At 42.3% G+C, this 18,138-nt stretch overlaps 8 protein-coding genes and 2 non-coding genes across 10 annotated transcripts; 5 read left to right on the forward strand and 5 right to left on the reverse strand.

Annotated features, from left to right (window-relative positions):
• Positions 1–220: 220 nt before the first annotated feature.
• SJAG_00238 (glutathione S-transferase Gst1) lies at positions 221–1,554 on the forward strand. The gene has a single exon (XM_002171495.2). The coding sequence runs from the start codon at positions 559–561 to the stop codon at positions 1,246–1,248; it is 690 nt and encodes a 229-aa protein (XP_002171531.1). The 5' UTR covers positions 221–558; the 3' UTR covers positions 1,249–1,554.
• Positions 1,353–2,900, reverse strand: SJAG_00237 (hexitol dehydrogenase). Its single transcript, XM_002171494.2, has one exon. It carries the CDS (start codon positions 2,787–2,789, stop codon positions 1,713–1,715), a length of 1,077 nt encoding a protein of 358 aa, XP_002171530.1. The 5' UTR covers positions 2,790–2,900; the 3' UTR covers positions 1,353–1,712.
• A 1,474-nt stretch (positions 2,901–4,374) lies between these two features.
• SJAG_00236 (protein kinase activator Mob2) lies at positions 4,375–6,850 on the forward strand. Its single transcript, XM_002171493.2, has 3 exons — positions 4,375–4,722; positions 4,827–4,920; positions 4,974–6,850. Exons 1-3 carry the CDS (start codon positions 4,383–4,385, stop codon positions 5,344–5,346), a joined length of 807 nt encoding a protein of 268 aa, XP_002171529.1. The 5' UTR covers positions 4,375–4,382; the 3' UTR covers positions 5,347–6,850.
• On the reverse strand, positions 5,651–7,133 carry SJAG_00235 (cytochrome b5 reductase). The gene has a single exon (XM_002171492.2). It carries the CDS (start codon positions 6,924–6,926, stop codon positions 6,021–6,023), a length of 906 nt encoding a protein of 301 aa, XP_002171528.1. The 5' UTR covers positions 6,927–7,133; the 3' UTR covers positions 5,651–6,020.
• Positions 7,134–7,946: 813 nt separating this feature from the next.
• Positions 7,947–8,039, forward strand: SJAG_16079. Its single transcript has one exon. It is a non-coding gene; the product is annotated as a tRNA-Ser (tRNA).
• A 5-nt stretch (positions 8,040–8,044) lies between these two features.
• SJAG_16080 lies at positions 8,045–8,116 on the forward strand. Its single transcript has one exon. It is a non-coding gene; the product is annotated as a tRNA-Met (tRNA).
• A 74-nt stretch (positions 8,117–8,190) lies between these two features.
• SJAG_00234 (aspartate semialdehyde dehydrogenase) lies at positions 8,191–9,927 on the reverse strand. The gene is made up of 2 exons (XM_002171491.2): positions 9,832–9,927; positions 8,191–9,484 (listed from the first exon to the last, which is right to left on the reverse strand). The coding sequence occupies exons 1-2, from the start codon at positions 9,866–9,868 to the stop codon at positions 8,448–8,450; spliced, it is 1,074 nt and encodes a 357-aa protein (XP_002171527.1). The 5' UTR covers positions 9,869–9,927; the 3' UTR covers positions 8,191–8,447.
• A 630-nt stretch (positions 9,928–10,557) lies between these two features.
• SJAG_00233 (SPX/EXS domain-containing protein) lies at positions 10,558–12,933 on the reverse strand (the record flags this gene model as incomplete). Its single annotated transcript, XM_002171490.1, has 5 exons — positions 10,558–10,728; positions 10,776–12,143; positions 12,200–12,606; positions 12,839–12,864; positions 12,920–12,933. 5 exons carry the CDS (start codon positions 12,931–12,933, stop codon positions 10,558–10,560), a joined length of 1,986 nt encoding a protein of 661 aa, XP_002171526.1.
• A 1,004-nt stretch (positions 12,934–13,937) lies between these two features.
• On the reverse strand, positions 13,938–15,461 carry SJAG_00232 (glycerophosphodiester transporter; the record flags this gene model as incomplete). The annotated part of the gene is made up of 1 exon (XM_002171489.1): positions 13,938–15,461. One exon carries the CDS (start codon positions 15,459–15,461, stop codon positions 13,938–13,940), a length of 1,524 nt encoding a protein of 507 aa, XP_002171525.1.
• A 939-nt stretch (positions 15,462–16,400) lies between these two features.
• On the forward strand, positions 16,401–18,127 carry SJAG_00231 (GTPase Mtg2; the record flags this gene model as incomplete). Its single annotated transcript, XM_002171488.2, has 3 exons — positions 16,401–16,678; positions 16,723–16,912; positions 16,955–18,127. Exons 2-3 carry the CDS (start codon positions 16,805–16,807, stop codon positions 18,125–18,127), a joined length of 1,281 nt encoding a protein of 426 aa, XP_002171524.2. The 5' UTR covers positions 16,401–16,678; positions 16,723–16,804.
• Between the last annotated feature and the right edge of the window lie 11 nt (positions 18,128–18,138).

Below are 18,138 nucleotides of genomic sequence, written 5' to 3' on the forward strand. Positions count from 1 at the left end.
ATACTGTACATATTCCATACTACCTTTTCAAACCAATCAAACAACGACATTACTCGTCAGCCTTGGTGTTATAAGAAGATATATAGTTACATTAAAAGTAGTCTGACAAGTAAAACTTTGATTTTCTCACAGTTACGACAAGTTTTCAGCTATTTTAGTAAAATGCATGTAACTATACAATTACAAAAGAATACTTCTTTTACCTACTTCTGCTTTTGTCCTCATTCTTTCAATAATAATAATTACGTATTTATATTGGGTACTTTATTGGCTCAAGGGATTATAGTTCAATAATTAATGAGTACCGTATGTGTAAGAATGACAATTTTGATTTTGTCTTACTCTTATTTTGCCCACATAAACGTGCCGTGAAATTATAATGACGCATGAAAAACAGTGTCTTACTTAATACTCGAGTGATTATACTACCTAGGGTTAGTTATAATACACACTATAAAACATATTCAAGGTCTCAATTTCATACCTCAGATCAGGTTCAATTAAATTACTTGTATTAAGATAACTTGAACATCTCGTCTAGCTCTATCAATACTCTCAATGGCACAATTTACTCTTTACACCCATAAGGGAGGACCTAACCCATGGAAGGCTGCTATGTGCCTCAAAGAATTGGGTCTTACATATGAATCTGTATACCTTGATTTCCAAAAGAATGAGCAAAAAAACCCGCAGCATTTAAAGTTGAATCCAAATGGCAGAGTACCTACTCTCGTAGACCATTTGAACAACGATTACACTATTTGGGAGAGTGACGCTGTGCTGTTATACTTAACTGATCGTTACGACAAGCAACGCGCTATATCTTTGCCCCATGACCACCCTGATTATCACCATGAATTGCAATATCTGTTTTTCCAATCATCTGGACAAGGTGTAATTTGGGGGCAAGCTAACTGGTTTAACATTTATCACCCTGTCCCGGTCCCATCTGCTGTTACAAGATATCGAAATGAATTAAAGCGTGTACTTGGAGTGCTGGAAACTATCTTACAAGATAAACCATATCTTCTTGGTGACAAGTTTACAATTGCCGATCTATCTTTTGTCACTTGGAACAATCTGCTCTCAATGATTTTCGGTAAAGGAAAGTATGAATGGGATGACCAAGTTCCACAACTGGATTTCCAAAAGGAGTTTCCGAAAACATATGACTGGAACCATCGCATCAACCAGAGACAAGCTATAGCGAAGACAAACGAGGAAAAGGCTAAAATTGGAGGACACTAAGAGCGGATTTCGGAACTGCCTTGGCTAATAAATGCATAAGCATCTCTTCACCTACTTGACAATGTTTCTTTTTTCAGAAAAAGCTATATTTAACGGTATTTCATGAATAGTATTGTTTCACTTAAATGAATGATTATTTTCTGTTAATTGAAATACAAAACGTCTATTGTTATTGTAACGTTTAGTGACGGCTCTCAACAGGCTTTCAGTAAAATGGATTCTCTCTTTATTTACTAAATAGTGTGTATTCGTAGACCGGTCATTCCTCACACTTCTAAGATTATATTTGTTTGGGGAAAAATCGACGCATTTTGCACGCGTTTGAGTTGCAAATTAACCTTAAATAAATAGTTAATAATGTCGTTGATTCTACCTTAAATAGTTTGTTGTCATTAAGCTTCCTTATTTTAGCGTTTAGACTTTTGTTAATATTTTAACAATACACTCTCATACCCATTACGAGCTCAATAATCAGTTCCATGAATGATTACTTTAATGGCTCCGGAGGAAGGATCGGCTGTTGTTTTGTAAGCCTCTTCGGCTTCCTTAAAGGCGAACGTATGACTAATTAAAGGCTTAAGAGGCACTTTTCCGGTCGAAACCAGTTTCAAGGCCTGTTCGTAACATCCTGCGCTGTAACGAAATGAACCGATAACCGACAACTCGTTGTTGACTAAATGATTGATAGGAAAGTCAACAACAGGTTTTCCATTACCTGCTTGAATAAATGTACCCCCGGGCTTTAGTAGAAGAACGGCAGTATGAATGCAGGTATCGACACCAGTAGCATCGGCAGTAAATTCAAAGTATCCGTGCTCATATTTAATAGCAGTTCTGCATTTCTCCGCATAGGCAGCCACGGACTCTGATTCATTCTTCTTCGGACAGACGTATGCTTTGGCACCTATGTATTTTTCGGCAAATTGAGTGCGTGTTGCTGACACATCTGCAGCAACAATTTCAATTGCACCGTACGCCTTAGCAACAGCCATTAGCAAAAGGCCTACAGGGCCACAGCCAAATACGAGAACACGTTTACCGAACGTTAATTGGGCACGCTGCCAACAATGAATGGCTACGCTTAATGGCTCAAAAATAGCGGCTTCATCGAGACTAATGTTGTCCGGTAACTTGGTACAAAAGTCCTCGGTAGTCACGTAAGTTGTTCTTAGGGTACCATCGTACGGCGGGGTAGCCGCAAATTCCATATGAGGACAAAGATTGTAATGGCCTGCTCGACAATAGTCGCAGATGCGACATACTCGACCCGGTTCGACGGCTACTCGATCACCGGGTTTTAACGACTTGACATTTTTAGCTACCTCGACAACGACGCCGGAGCTTTCGTGGCCGAGAATCATTGGCTTCTCAACAACAAAATCGCCGATGCGCCCTTGCTTCCAATAGTGAACGTCACTCCCGCAGATACCAGTCGATGTGATATGCACTCGAACATCATGATCAGAAGTGAAAGGATCGGGAGCTTGATTTTTAAAGCTCACATCGTGAGCTTTATTTAAAACAAAAGACAATTCGGACATATTTACTTATACAGTCGAACTTTAGTTTTTTTTTAACCTATGAAAACCTAAGTTACCTTTTTAATTAATATATTTATCTGTTTTATATAGTTGCGTCACTGTTTGTTTGAGAGTTCGTGTATAAACCGCATATTCTTTTGAGGGATTTCGAAGCGATCTTTGTGAATAGTAACAATATTTCATTCCGTCCAGCACTGTCATCCCGGGAATGAGTACACTTTTACGAGACAGCAATTTGTTTAGTAATGAGAGAGAGAAATACATGCTAAGCTTCGTAATAGTAATCCGAATTATTTGTCATTATGATCTAAAGTGTGTATGTGTTTGCTAACAATTGATAGCTGACCTATGTAGTACAATGTACCATTGATACTCGTTTCATCTGTAGCATTGCTCAAATGGCGGAATTACTTCATCGTTTTATGAAACTTTGCTAACAAAAAAAATCTGAACTTCAGTAACTTACATGTTTTATTACACATTATCGTAGCAATAGACTCTTTTTAACAATTGCATTTTACTAAATTTTTAAACGTTCATTTGGGAGCAATCCCTGTCACAGTAGCTGAAGCATGTAGATGAGATTACCTACGGAACGGTGTATTTATTCTGAAAGCCCGTTCTTTCCCACAGCTTACTAACACGTGGTAGGTTATGCACCACTGTTATCGGTTTATTATGAGCATCCGCACCTATCGTTTATTCTCTGCTCATAATTCCCCAAACCCTACGACTGACAGCAACAATTGTTCAACCGAAACCCGAATAAAAACAGACATAGACTTGTAGGTTATCAACAATATCACAATCGTAACGAAGCTATTATGCGATTTGGCAACACCCTTTTGTTACCAAACTACTCATGGTTCATGAATTAAAAGTCAAAAGCGTCCTAGTTACCAGACACTAGCTCAGCAAATGGGGAATTAACAAATTCTGCCCCTTGCGTAATGCTGGCGAAAACTGTAACTACTGCCGACCCTTACTTCACTTGGAACCTTAATTATAGTTTAGCTTACTTTTACTCTTAACTAGGTACTACTAATTAATGCTTGGTAATACCAAGCCTACGGTGCTCCCCTCCTCCTCCCTTCCTTCCTCTCTCTCTGTCGCAATTGAGACTGCCAAAGGATAACCGTAGCCCAGACTAATTGCCGATGTTAATTATCACTAAGGAATCTACTGAATCAAGCCCCAGTACACGCTACTAGACAACCTAGCGAATTCGTATTCTCGTTTGATTCGACCTAAGACCTACAGCAGCTTGCTCGGGTAAGCGTAACCCTCATTCCGCCACAGTCACAGTCACCTACTGGGTTTGGAAAAAGAAAACATGAGGCAGCAATTGTGTCGCATCCCTTTTTATAAAACGTTTATACAACGAATGTACGCTAAAACTGTAGCTAAGCGATTTTACCGGTTCGTTTTTGCAATTGAATCGTTGACACTGAGCGCTGAATAGGCTGTGTCGGCTTTAATTAAGAAGCGAAAGCGCCTTTGATTATGATTGGCTGGTGATAGCATATCTAGCGGAACGTGCTTTTAATCTTTACGTGACAGCGCCCCCATACGCGTTAAGCGAGACGCGCAGAAATGAAAACTGCGGGGCATTTAGCAAAACACCCAACGGTTCTCGACTCCTCCACTTCAGAGCCATCCATGTTTTTGCTGAATTCACTTAGTCGGTTTACTCGGAGTGCTCGCCATAAAAACGCGCAGAACAACGGCTCCAGCAGCAATTTGTCTGTTTCTTCTCATAGCTCGAAAAAGTCTAGTACGACATCGTCAACACATGGAAATCATGCCCAAAGAAAACAGACGCCGTTGTACCTTCGTCAACCGTTCATAAGCACACACTTGGTTAAGGGAAACTTTTCTACGATTGTGTCTCTTCCTCGGTACATTGACAGAAATGAATGGCTCGCCATTAATGGTACGTACAGAGACGTTTTCGTCCGTTCAAAAATTTCAGTGGTTTTCCCCACCCGTGAGACTGTTTTGTAAATGTCAGAGGTTTACTAACTAATGTAAACATAGTTTACGAGTTATTTACGTATCTGAATCACTTTTACGATGTGTTTGCTGCGTTTTGTACGGTACAGACATGTCCTACCATGAGTGCTGCTCCTGGGTATGCCTATCAACGAGTCAGATATTCAAGTCAGGCGTTACTAACAGCTGCAGTATTGATTATACTTGGTTAGACAGCAATCGAAAGCCATTGCGGCTCCCTGCTCCACAATATATTGAATATGTCATGGCCTGGATTGAAAACCGCCTTCGAGACCAGTCTATTTTCCCTACAAAAGCCGGCGTTCCCTTTCCATCAAACTTTGAGGCGATCGTGAAAGCCATCTACAAGCAGCTCTTCCGTATATTTGTTCACATTTACAACTACCATTATCCTGAGATCCTTCACGTGTCCTTAGAAGCACACTGGAACTCGTTCTTTGCACACTTTATCGCTTTTGGTAAAGAGTTTGGTCTTTTGGACCCCAGGGATACGGGTCCGTTAAAGAAATTGATTGACGTTCTTGAGTTTCAGGGAAATATCTAATTCAGACGGTAAAGCGCTCTCCCAGCAGAGATGTTCCCTTCCCTAGGATTATACATGTAATACACGCTCGTTTGGGCGTTCACACACACATATTCGTTCGTGAACTGTCGTCGTGTCTGACGACAACTTCTCGTTCTCGGTCTCTCGGCTTGAGCTGTACGAGTGTGTACGTAAACAAGAATGAAACGCCCGTTGGACTCGCTTTGAGGCCCCTCACTCGTCAATCCGAGTTTGGGTATCGCGGGTCTTTTTTTTTGTGGAAGCGCACAATTACATTTTGCTTACATGTATGCACGTCTTCTTTCCACACACGTCGTTGACTATATTCCACTACATATACTCAATTGCTTACGCTCTCTTATTCACATGCACGAACATACAGATACTATTTTTTTTTCTTTCTCTCTTCCTCTCACATATCAAAAGTCTCGCTCTTCCCCGCGAACAAATGGAGGTGTCACAGGAACACGAATTTTCGTAGAACACATATGATGTCGACCCTGACCGTTACGTTGCTAATGTGTTACTCCTCATTCCATGTGTGGCAAGGATTCAACCTGCTTTCCGTACTATATCCCTAGTGACAAATGAACGACAAACTGTGTGTTCCCTACGAATTTTTACTGAGAAGCGGCACGTGTCCAGAATGTCACACCTCCGCAGTGTATTTCTACTTAGAAGACAAAAACCTGGTCGGCCATCTTAGAAATGGCGCGAGACTTTTCATAACCCAATGCAAGCGTGGCTTCGCGCATGGCGTCGACCATAGGTTTGGGACCACAAATGAGCACCTTTGTGTCGGGGGAGGGTTCGGGAAAGTGATGCTTGATCAATTCCTTGGTCACAAATCCGACAGAGCCCTCCCAGTCCTTAGGTGGGTCGTTGAGAATGTGATGGACCTTGAGACGAGAATCCCTCTTGCAGAGTCTCTCGATTTCCTCGCGAAGCAGGATATCATCCTCACACACATTAGCATACAGCAATGTAAGCTCGGTCTTGTCATCAGGGTTTGAGAGAACGGCACGAATGATCTGAAGCATGGGAGTAATACCCGTGCCGCCAGCAATCATTCCAAAGTGTTTCACCATGCCACATTTGTAGCTCATTTGACCCTTCGGACCACGGACGCGAATAGTATCGCCGATCTTCAACTCCGCGAACCTCTTGCTGACTTTGCCGTTGGGATACGATTTAACAAGCAGGTCGAAATAACCTCTTTCAGAATCGGAAGTGAGAGGAGTGTATGCACGGGAGTACTCACGGCCGTCAACATCGACTGCGATTGTGATGTGTTGTCCAACAGGCAGTCCAAGAACGTCGTTTGGACGGGGAAGTCGGAATCGGTAAATGGCCGTGTTGTGGTTCAGAACGGCCTTGTCGCTCAGTTCGAATGACCGGTATTCATTGGACAGAACCTTACGTGTTCTTCCACGCCAGAATTTGAGGAAACCAAGTGAGACAGCAAGAATGAATGCGTATCCAACCCATTCACGTTTAATAATATACGCACCAAAGACGATTAAAAATGCAGGAATAAAGACACCATGTAGCGGTGTGCTCAGAAGAGTCTGGCGTGCCATGAGATAAGAGTGTTTGTTTTCTAAGAAAGGATTCAAATGTACTTTGAAAAAACAAAAACAAATATCGTACAGGAGACTGAATCTGGAAATGATAAAGTCAAAAAGTTACAGAACCACGTCGGTTGCTTTTTCTGCTCGAGCAAGGTGAAATGGTTGTTTTTAGAGTATTGGTCTTAATAGTTTGTGGTAGGGACACCTTGTTTCACTACGACTAGCGGGAAACTTAGCTTGCTTGCGTGTGGTTGGCGATACGCAGATAGGTTCCAACACAAACACGTTTTAGTGGTACCACAGGATGATCGGCAGCGTAGATCATTCATATGTGCGAAATACGTTAACGAATAGACGGCAAAAAATGATGTAAGAAACATCTGTAAAACGGAATAAGATGAGCTGTAAAAGTGGTCTGTTTTGTGACCAGTTTAGACGAAAGATTTATGGGCGGTTACAAAAGCTTTTTACCGATGATCTGCGGTTGCTGTATCGAACAGATGTAGCATCGTAGCGGAAGACCAGTGTAAACTATGGTAAGTTACGTATGAGAAAATTACAAGAGGTGTTCATTGAAAACTGTAATATGCATCACTATGGAATAGGCTGTTGAAAGTGATGCTCTTGGGTGTTACTGCAGTGAAATTAATGTAATCGAGTCTCCTAAAAGCCTCTTTGAGACGAAAACCGATTGGAGCTTTGAGGAGAAGAGAAATTTGATGTAGATTCAGAGACATTTTGGCATAATCTCAATCAAACAAAAATTCTGTATGTACTTAGTTGTAGAACGGGTCGGACATTTTTGTCCTAAGAGCTGAAATTGAATTCATCGCATTCATCCAATTGACAGTATTTTTTAATTAGTCTTTAAAGGAGGTTTGATACGACGTTCATCGACTGTAGCTTCTAACAAACACCCTTTGTATATCATCATTAGGCTTCATTATAACGGATTCATAAAAAAACAACAAGTCAACAAAGATTTTTTATTTGACTGTTGGAGTACGCGTTTCAGAAATTTTCAAGAAAGTCACTATGTCCGAGCGGTTAAGGAGTTAGACTTGAACTCGTTCAGGCATCTAATGGGCTATGCCCGCGCAGGTTCAAGTCCTGCTGGTGACGGTTAGTGCGAGGTAGGAGAGTGGAACTCCGACGGGCTCATAACCCGTAGGTCCCAGGATCGAAACCTGGCCTCGCAACTTTTTGCCTCAGTTGGTTGGGACAGAAGACTTCAATTAGTTCCTTGTTCTACTAAGTAAGCCTCATCTTTTACCAGGTTAATCCATAAATGCACTATTAACTCAATACGTTCTCCCATAAGCAGATAATAATACTAAATAGCGCCAATACTATCCCTATTCATACCGCCCAACAAGACTTCCCATACTGGTTGCAATGTGCACAAGCCTAGGACAGCTTTCAATTATTAATTTATTCTCTAGAAACTCCCAAAAAATATATATTTTAAAAAGAGACTGTCACTTCATCCGCTAATGAGGTATCGTGACAAGAAGGATTTACCGGGATGCATTAGATGAGACCCTTCTTAACAGCAACCTCGGCGTTCAAGATACCAGCGCCAGCAGCGCCCAAAACGGTGTTGTGAACGAGAGAAACAAACTTGATATCAAAGATGGAGTCCGGGCGAATACGTCCAACAGAAACAGCGTAACCACGCTCGGCCTCACGGTCCAAACGAGGTTGAGGACGGTCAGGGTTCTTTTCATCGAAAACGTGAATGGGCTGCTTGGGAGCACTGAAGCAGCCAAGCTTGTTGGCCTCACAACGGTAGTTGACCAAGGCCTTTTTGATTTCCTCGACGGAAGGAGCCTTACCGGCGAACTTCACAGCTACGCAAGAAGTGTGACCATCCAAGACGGGAACACGGTTGCATTGAGCAGAAACGACGGTATCAGTCAACTTGAAACCGGAGAGATCTTCGTTAGTAGAGCCCAAAATCTTACGGACCTCCCACTCGATCTTTTCCTCCTCGCCACCAATGAAAGGAACGACATTGTCGAGGATATCGAGACTGGAAACACCGGGGTATCCAGCACCAGAAATGGCTTGCATGGTAGTAACGGTGACCTTCTCAATGGGGCCAAAAGCATCTTGCATAGCCTTGAGGGGAACAACGACACCGGCAGTGGAACAGTTAGAGTTGGTAACAATGAATCCACGTTGCAGGCCGAGTTGCTCCTGTTGCTTCTTGACAACGTCGAAGTGCTCGGTGTTGACTGTGGGAACAATCAAAGGAACAACGGGGTCACGACGGTAGTTCTTAGCGTTGGAGAGAACGGGAATGTTGGCGGCACGGAAGTTTTTCTCAATCTCACCAGCAAATTCAGCATCCAAGCCACTGAAAACGATAGAACACTCGCTGAAAAGCTTGGGATCACACTCGCTGACAATCATCTTAGCAACCTTCTCAGGCATAGCCTTTGATTGCTTCCAACGAGCAGCATCCTCATACTTCTTGCCACTGGAGCGAGCAGAGGCACCAAGAACGGCAATTTCAAACTCTGGATGTTCATCCAAAAGAGTGATGAATCTTTGACCGACAGTACCTACGGGCTGTGTTAGTAAAGAGATCCAATAAGAGTGACATGTTTTAAGGCGTCCATGGTGGATCTATGAATGAGCAAATAGTAAACATCGTAGGTGATAACTTTTGATGCTATTCCAGACCTCCTTAGAACAAAACAAACGGGTTTCCAAAAAATTAAAGAAAAAAAGGAAAAGAAATAAACAGCAAAAGTAATCCAAAAGATTTATAAAAAAAAACGAAGCAATTCGCAGACAACACAGAAATAGCTCTGATGTCCAGATAGTGCTATTATTTCAGTGTTTTTGATCATCACGTACGCGTTTGCCAGTCAAAAACCACCACGGCCCTTGCCTTTCCTAATCGTACCTGTAGCACCTAAGATTCCAACTTTCTTGACAACCATGATTAGCGTATTCAACAAACGATCGTTTGGTAAAAGAAGCGTTGATGTAGCCGGTACCTTCTTAAAATACACTTTTGGTGGTGGAGATCAGACGCATCATTTTTTTCCATCATTGGGTCTGGCCACACAATTGAGGCATCGGACCGAGTGAATAAGACGGGGAGTTCAGAGATTAGATGAGCTGTATTCGCAAATAGTGAGAGGATGGTGCAAGAAGAAAGGCCGAGTGGGTCCGCGATGGTTTGAACGATACGTCCATTATGATCAGTAGAAAGGATTGCGTGAACAGGTTTAGATCGGTGTTCACCAATAAAAAGTATTATCACATTACAGTCTTGTAAAGTGTCCAGATGAATTAATGCCTTGTCCAAATATGTCCGGTGTTCCTGAACAGAATGACCAATTGTTGTATTTAAAATGGTATCACAGAATTAGTTTGGCAATAGGAAAATAGAGCACAGTGATAACCTGAGGTGAGGGGGTAAAAGTTTGTGGATAGATAACAGTAATAAAGGAATTGTAAATGAATAAGCCGCGAAGATTGATTATGTTGTAGCATTATGCAGAAATGATTGGAATATAATAAAGCACCCGATGGTGAGAGTGAAAGAATCAGTACGGGAAATTAAAGCAAAGGATTCATGATAAAAATCCAGGTATTAGCGACATGTCAGATAAATATGAACTGACTAATCGTCGTCCGTCCTCTCAGTCATTTCTGTGCCATCGTCACTATATACAACGGAATGTCTTTCAAAATCTTGAGCATGTGCTCCACTGATGGTTTTGTCACGTTGATCATGCACTTTGGGCCGAATAAGATCCGGAAGTTGAGTATCCCTCGCTGCACGAAAGTTCTCCTAAAACAAAAATTAGCAACTGCAGCAATGGCAACGAGATGGCTTACCCGATTGTATATCTCTTCATTCTCCAAACGGAAGAGATTCCAAACGGAACGCCGTATAACCTCAGCAAAACACATGAAAAAACTGACGTTGGAAGAATGTTGGATGTGGCCAGGGAAAATGCCATAAAAGATGAATGCACAGCGGATGATAGCATTGAAAATCATGGCTATGATGTAAATGATCAACCCGCCATAAACCCTATTCGGACGGAAACCCCATTTTCGATTCTTGCGTTGAATAAGGGACCAATCCATGACAACATCCCATATGTAGGAGTATATAGCGTTCAGAGCAGCAAATACTAGATATGTAATGTAGTAACGTCTCGACGAGAAACGGCGCCACAAGCTGAGAAAAACTTGTGATAGCATGCCAAAAGTGTATTTGAGCATGTTTGCCAAGTGTGGAAAACTCTGCGCAGTGTCTGCAAAACGGCGAATGCATTGCAGGAAACGGAAGATATATGGTAATGTGGTGAAGAAGCCCATCAAGGGCGAATGTGATGAGTTACATGAAGCAGGGTCATTCCATTTTTTTGCATACAAGCAAAAGAACAAGGCAATATTTCCGCTTGCATATGCCAAACTCACTAACTGATCAGCGAAGAAGAAGTCGACAAAGCAAACACTGAACAAGCCAGAAAGCAGAATACGAAACAAGCTGCGATAACAAAACAGACGCGTGCTTCCAAAAAAACGACGAATCGGCAACAGCGAAAGAATGAACACGATGCCTAAGAAAAGTACCGGAAAGTAGATGGTGAAGCCGGGAAAGAAATTGCGCAAAGATAGCCAAAAGAATAAGGAGAAAAGAAAGAAGAGCACGCTGACAAGCTCTAGGTATTCATGCCAATCGAGTGTTTTTCGCATGTTAAATTCGAAAATAAGAACATAGTTAATGCGCTTCGTCTGCCAAATAAAACAATTGACGCAAAAACACAAGAAGCCAAAAATTAACAGGAAGAAGCCACCCCAGATTTGCAACAAGTACGCCTCTCTCTCGTTTGATTGATAATAGCACAAACCCTCTATCGACAGCACCACGCCCGCACCCAACAGTATGCCGGCACGCATACTAATTGAGGAATACGACCTTTGAAGTCGGACCGAACGTAATCTGTCCGCAGCCTTCTTCAGGTCATTGTGGGTAAATAGACGCGCATAAAGCGCCGTTGTGGCACGCTGTAAACTCTCAACATGCGAATTGTCAGCAAACGCCTGTTGATCTACATTTTTGCGCATAATTGGTTCCTGAAGAAACGTGTCAAATGTTTTGTCATATTTCTTTAAAATCTTGCGAAATGCAGTGAGATTCAAAGTTTGGTATTGAGATACAAGACTGAGGAAATCATAGTAATCCGAAAGAGCCTAAGGACCATTAGTACATATGCACTGATCATTGACGTCGCCACGTCGAGACCTACCGATTTTAGCTTTTGGTGAAGCTTTTTCTGGCTCATTCGGGGAGAGTATGCATCACTGGGAATATCTGTTTGACGAGTTGCAAATCTTGGAAGCTTTTGTAAATGCACACGTTGTGTTAGCCTGCGAAGCAATCGCTTCCAGGGAGGCTCTACACGTCTTAAAAGTACCACATTCTCTGACTTCTGAAAATCGCCGTGCTTTCGCATGAGATCGAGTTTCGAGTAGACATCAGCCTGGTCAATGATAAGTTCACGCCGTTCCTCGGCATCACGTATAAGAGACTCATAAAAGGACTCAACCTTGGCTATTTGGTTACGAAGAAAGTCCGAAAAGGCTGGATGTAACTGATACAATTCGTCGTCGACTAAAAAGTCAGTAACATATGTAGGCGAGAGCGTAAACAAACCTTGATGACTGACAATCGTTAGTCGTGTATTATTAAACAGGCATAATCACTTACGGGGCCGAGAGACGTAAACCCTGTTTAATGTCATTAACAAAATGGGGATTTGACTGGAGATTTGTAATTATTTTTTTCCCCTTTTTATAAGATACGTAGACGTCTTTCCATTCTTTAATTAAGACGGGTTACTGAACTGTTCACAGACAAGTTTACAACCAATTCTTCTCTCGCGTACCTGGTACGAGTTCGTGCTCAATATACCTAGTTTCAAAAAATTAGCAATTCAGTTCACAAAGTCGAAAAACAGTCAACCTACTTTCCAAACTTCATACTTCACGTAGCTACGCGTTCTCGTCTGAGAGTATGCGAAAGCAAGCAGCACAATTGTTCTGTTGGCGGTATATTAAGCGGCGCAGAACGTGACGTTTATATTCGCTTTCTGCGATTTAAGGTTAGCGAATCACACTACGTCGCGTTAAACGAAATTACACGTCTAGACGCGTAAAAAAGACAAAAACCGAGGTTTCATTGCGAGTTCTTTGAACCAACCAGCCAATCGTTTGAAATACGTCTTCAGCAAACGTGAACATCTGTAGAATTCGGAGGCGTTAGTAAGACGCGAATGACGCGCAGGACGGGTCCATTTAAGAAGGCCAATCCTATGCGTCCTAGCGGTTCTGATCTTCACTCCTGGTGGTCGCGTCGAGTTCGCATACTATCAGCGAAAAAGTGCGACTGGGGGTGTCGCTTAGACGCAGCTGTTAGCGATTCGACAAGGAATAAAGTGCGAATCCGTGAAGAACAGATGTGCGCGTTCGCAGTTTAGGTGCAACTGGAAAAGGTGGGTTCGTTGAAACTTGAACCCGACTCTCTTCTGTTCACTCTACACTATTCGGTTATACCACTCGACTAAACACCATGAAAGTTTGCATAAGGTTCCATATTCCGGTGACCCATCGCTAGACCAATACAAAGCCGAACAAAAAAGTAAATCAATTAAAAATTTTCTGTCTGTTTGTCATATATTGCGCATCTTCTGCATCGTATAGCTGGAATTAAGAATTAAACAAAAAACGAAAAAAATAATTAAAAAAATTATGCAAGCCATTAGCATGGTTCCTAATCTCACAGGAACCAAAGAGAGCCGAAGTATGCAGCGTAGCCATTACCAGAAACCGTCCCAAAGGGATTGTAGTCATTTGTCGTAATTGAAAGTTCAATGGGTTTAGCGGGTGTTTGTCCAAAAGTAGCAAAGCAATAGTCGAGTGCTCATCATTGTAGTCGCATCTACGATGCTGATTCAAAATATGCATATGCGAAATATTAAAGCGTGATTAGTTTTGTTTAGTGTCTGACAATTGCACAGGCTTAGAAAACTCAAACACATCATACCCGCGATCCTTGACCAGCTGTGCGAATTTAGCGTCCTCGTCTTGAATACAGGACTGTTGAACCTTAGGTACGAGGAACAGCGCTAAAATAGCGACACCAAGCGACATGCCGCTAGCGATGAAGAAGTAGGTACGGACAGCATTTCCGCCAAACGCATAAACACCCGCTGCAGCACCACACTTTCCGATAGCGGCTGCAATTCCATAGTAAAGACCCCGGAAGGCGGCCGGACACGTTTTTGATGCGAGAACACCAACATTGTTACCGGGTCCAAACTCGCCAAGCGTCAGAAACAGTCCATAAAGAACACAGAATCCAGCAAGGTGTTTAACGAGACTGGGAAAGAAGCCGGACAGCAAGAAACCAACAACACTTTGAAGCACAAGACCCGTAATCAGACAATACTTGGGTCCAAGGAAATCGGAACCAAAGGCACCGAAAATAGTGCCCGGGAGATTAAAACTGCTAATTAATGTTGACCAACCAAATGTCTGTGCCATCGTAGCGTTACTCGGTAGCACACGAGCAATGATGGTGCTAGAGTAAAGAGCAAATGCGTACGCCGACATGTCGTACACGAACCAAATTAATGAAACGACGAGCAAACGTGGTCCATACCGCCGAATTACGAAAAACCATGGGACCTTTGTAAATTGCAGACGGTTTTTTGTATACGAATGAGAATCTTTCAGGCGAAGCCGATAATAAAGCAAGATAATGGGGACAATGACACCCAACCCGATGGAAAGTCTCCAAACAACGCGCAAATGCTGATCACCAAAGATGAGGCAAAGGATGAAGGGAACCAGCGCACCGAGCACAAAGCCAACATCAATTGCTGTATTTGTGACTGCAATAAACACTGCATGACGATGCCCACTTTTCATTTCAGCAGAAGACTCAGAAGCGGCTACAGAGCCACACGGAGACTCTGCTCCTATGCCGACACCCAAGAAGAACCGGAATACCATGAGAACGGTGATCATTCCGCTGATGCTTCCATGAGGACCATATGCACCGGCACACAAGGCAGTGGAAACAATGAGAATGACAGTAGCAATCAACATGCCGTACTTACGTCCGATCCTGTCAGAAACGAAACCGAAAGACAGCTGGCCGACAATGACGCCGACAAACGAAATCATACCAACCTTTTGAAGTGCATGTGAATGTTCGGTTTCTTTAGGATACAGTTTGCGCAAAATGGTGATCACTGAACCGATTGTATTTGCACAATATCCATCAGAAATGAGTGCAACTCCACAAACAAGTGCAACGAGAAACTTGTGAAGCTCAGAATCAGGAGGCCCTTGATCTTCATCAACTTCTTCCGGATTAGCAATGACCTGTTCCTGAATTTCCTCAGTGATTTTTGTTCCCTCAGCATGTTTCAGCGATTCATTTGATGTGTATGTTCGTATACCGCTTTCGCTTTCATTTTTTGGAACGGCTGAGATATTGTCCATCGTTAGTAAGATGGAAGAAAAGTGAAGACGACGAAGACGATTTTAGAGTGACAGTCTTGCTTGGATCACCTGTTAAAAACCCTCAAAACTGTGTTCTCAGTAAACTTGCTGTCCACGCGTTTCTTAAATACCAATTGCGTCTAAAACCGGGTTCTGCAGCGCGTTGACGCAGTCTTCGATTACTTAAACTACGTAAATCAAGAGACTTCGATACCTTAAAAAGCTCTAGGTAAATGCTAGTGTAAACAAATCCAGTTTTGTACTACACCGTATCTAGAATTTTAACTGCGCAACAAGGTTGAGCAATACAAACCTTAAACAGCCAAATCAAAGTCAAAGTTAGCACGAGCCAGGTACAGGCGAAATGCTTGTTTAAGTAATCAATCGCAGTAAGAGCCATTTCTTCACAAACCGTGGAAATCCCTTAAACTGATTTACTTCGCCTGATCCCAACACAAGCGAGGCGCTCATTATGAGCGAAAATCGAAGAAAACAAAAGAGCGCTCAGATGCATATCGTAGTATTGTGAAATAAAGGATCATTTTTTGAGTCGCGATTTTAATAATTTAGTTTCATATAAAATCCGCTTGCAGAACTAAGAGATAGTTGAAACGTCTCAGCGTAATATTCGAACTCACTACTTTTTCGTTTCTCCAAAAAGTAATTAATCCGATCTAAGCTAAGCAAAACTAGCTCGTTTATGAATGGCTGCACTTGACGGTGATTGGCTAAAAAAAGTTCACATCGAATGTCTAGCGGAGAATATAGGCATTGCGATTGAAATGTTGACTTAGAGAAGAATAACTCATATGTCGTATAAATACTGTTCTAGCCATTACTACTAAATAAGGATCTTCTTAGGATTAGATTCTCCGTATTTCCTGCTTGTTTTGGTGTAGCTCCTGTGGTGTAGTGTTGTTGTTCGCTTAAAAAAAGCTTAAAACCTTAATAATTAGCAGGATGAACGAAACAAATAGTTAAGGAAAGGAAGCGTCAAAGAAACCTAAGGATAGAAGATTAACGGTGTTTCATCTCTCTACCATTGCGATTTATAAGAGATTGACACTGTCCTATTGGCTTGCAGCGGGGACAGAACGTGGAGCTGTTCCTTTCTTCGTGAAATATTAAGCTATCGAGTAAAGAGGGAATCCATTGACTAGTTTTGTGTCTTTAAATGTTAAATACACGGTTATGTTCAATCTCATGAAAAAATCTTTGTAAGGACTCTTTATTTCCTTTTTCTCTTTCGCTGACTATTGAGTACTGTTCGAAAAACCGAAAGCCTTAATTTTTACTACTATTTTGATTAAAATATACTTTTTTTACGCATCATATGTTCTCACATGCATGCCTATTCTAAGTTAATATACAGCTGTCGTGGTCAACTGTCGCGGTTTGGACCAAGAAGGCTTTTATCGTACACGAGAGTAAATAGGAATTCACAGTATGAAGTACGTTTTCTTGTTATGAAACACGGAGCTAACTGAAGAAAGTACTCGTTTTGTGATAAACGACGTGTAAGACTAAAAGCTGGAAACGGTGGTCAAGGATGTGCTTCTTTTCACAGGGAGAAATACGTTCCATACGGTCCGCCAGATGGCGGCAATGGGGGCGATGGAGGAGACATATATGTCGTTGCCTCGTTTCAACATGATTCACTCTCTTCAATTAACAGTGCGTACCAGGCCAAAAATGGACAAAATGGAAAAGGTGATAATCGACATGGAAAGGCTGGAAAATCAGTTCTTCTCAGAGTACCTGTGGGAACAGTAATGCGTGAAATACAGTTCTCTCAAAAAGAGTCTGAGCCAGAGTCGTTACAGTGGGTGCTCTATCCAACCCTGCAAGCAGAAGATGTCGAACATTCTAGCTTTTTTCAGAAAGCAAAGGCCCGTGCAAAAGGTCTCGTACCATTACGAAAAACGAAAACAACAGACACTCCGCTCTGTATCGATTTTGATAAGGAATCAACCAAACCTCAGCTAGTATGCAAAGGTGGGAAAGGTGGTCTTGGAAACATTTACTTTCTTTCTGAAGAAAACTGGTCTCCCAAGTTTGCTACCAAGGGTCTTCGTGGGGAGGAAAAAGTGTTCGAGCTGGAGCTTAAGACGATATGTGATATAGGGCTTGTTGGCATGCCTAATGCTGGGAAAAGTACGCTACTGAACACACTCACCGAGGCCAAATCTCCAATTGGAAATTGGGAGTTCACGACTTTAAAACCCCATTTGGGAACATTACGTTACTTTGATCATGACCTGAACACTTCTCAGAAACTTCAGATCGCAGATCTCCCCGGGCTTATAGAAGGAGCTAGTAAGGGAAAGGGCTTGGGGCTCAACTTTTTGCGACATGTGGAACGTTCGCGAGCGTTGTGCATGCTGATTGACATTTCCCCAATGGCTAGAGTGACCGGGGAAACCGCGTTTGAGTTGCTGTGGAAAGAACTGTGTACTTACAATGCACAGCTCGTTCACCGACCCGTGCTTGTCTTAGCCAACAAAGCGGACATAGCGGAAGAAGACGCATTCTACCGATTACTGCACATGGTTCAAAAGCATCGCCCTGACGCACAAACGATTCCCATCAGCGCACTTCAAAGACACAACACGGAACAGGTAATACGAGGCATGGTAAGATTAATGGCACTGTCCAAAAAGAAGTGATGATTGGTATT

The sequence above is a fragment of the Schizosaccharomyces japonicus genome (assembly GCF_000149845.2).
Source record: "Schizosaccharomyces japonicus yFS275 unplaced genomic scaffold supercont5.1, whole genome shotgun sequence".
Lineage (NCBI taxonomy): Eukaryota > Fungi > Ascomycota > Schizosaccharomycetes > Schizosaccharomycetales > Schizosaccharomycetaceae > Schizosaccharomyces > Schizosaccharomyces japonicus.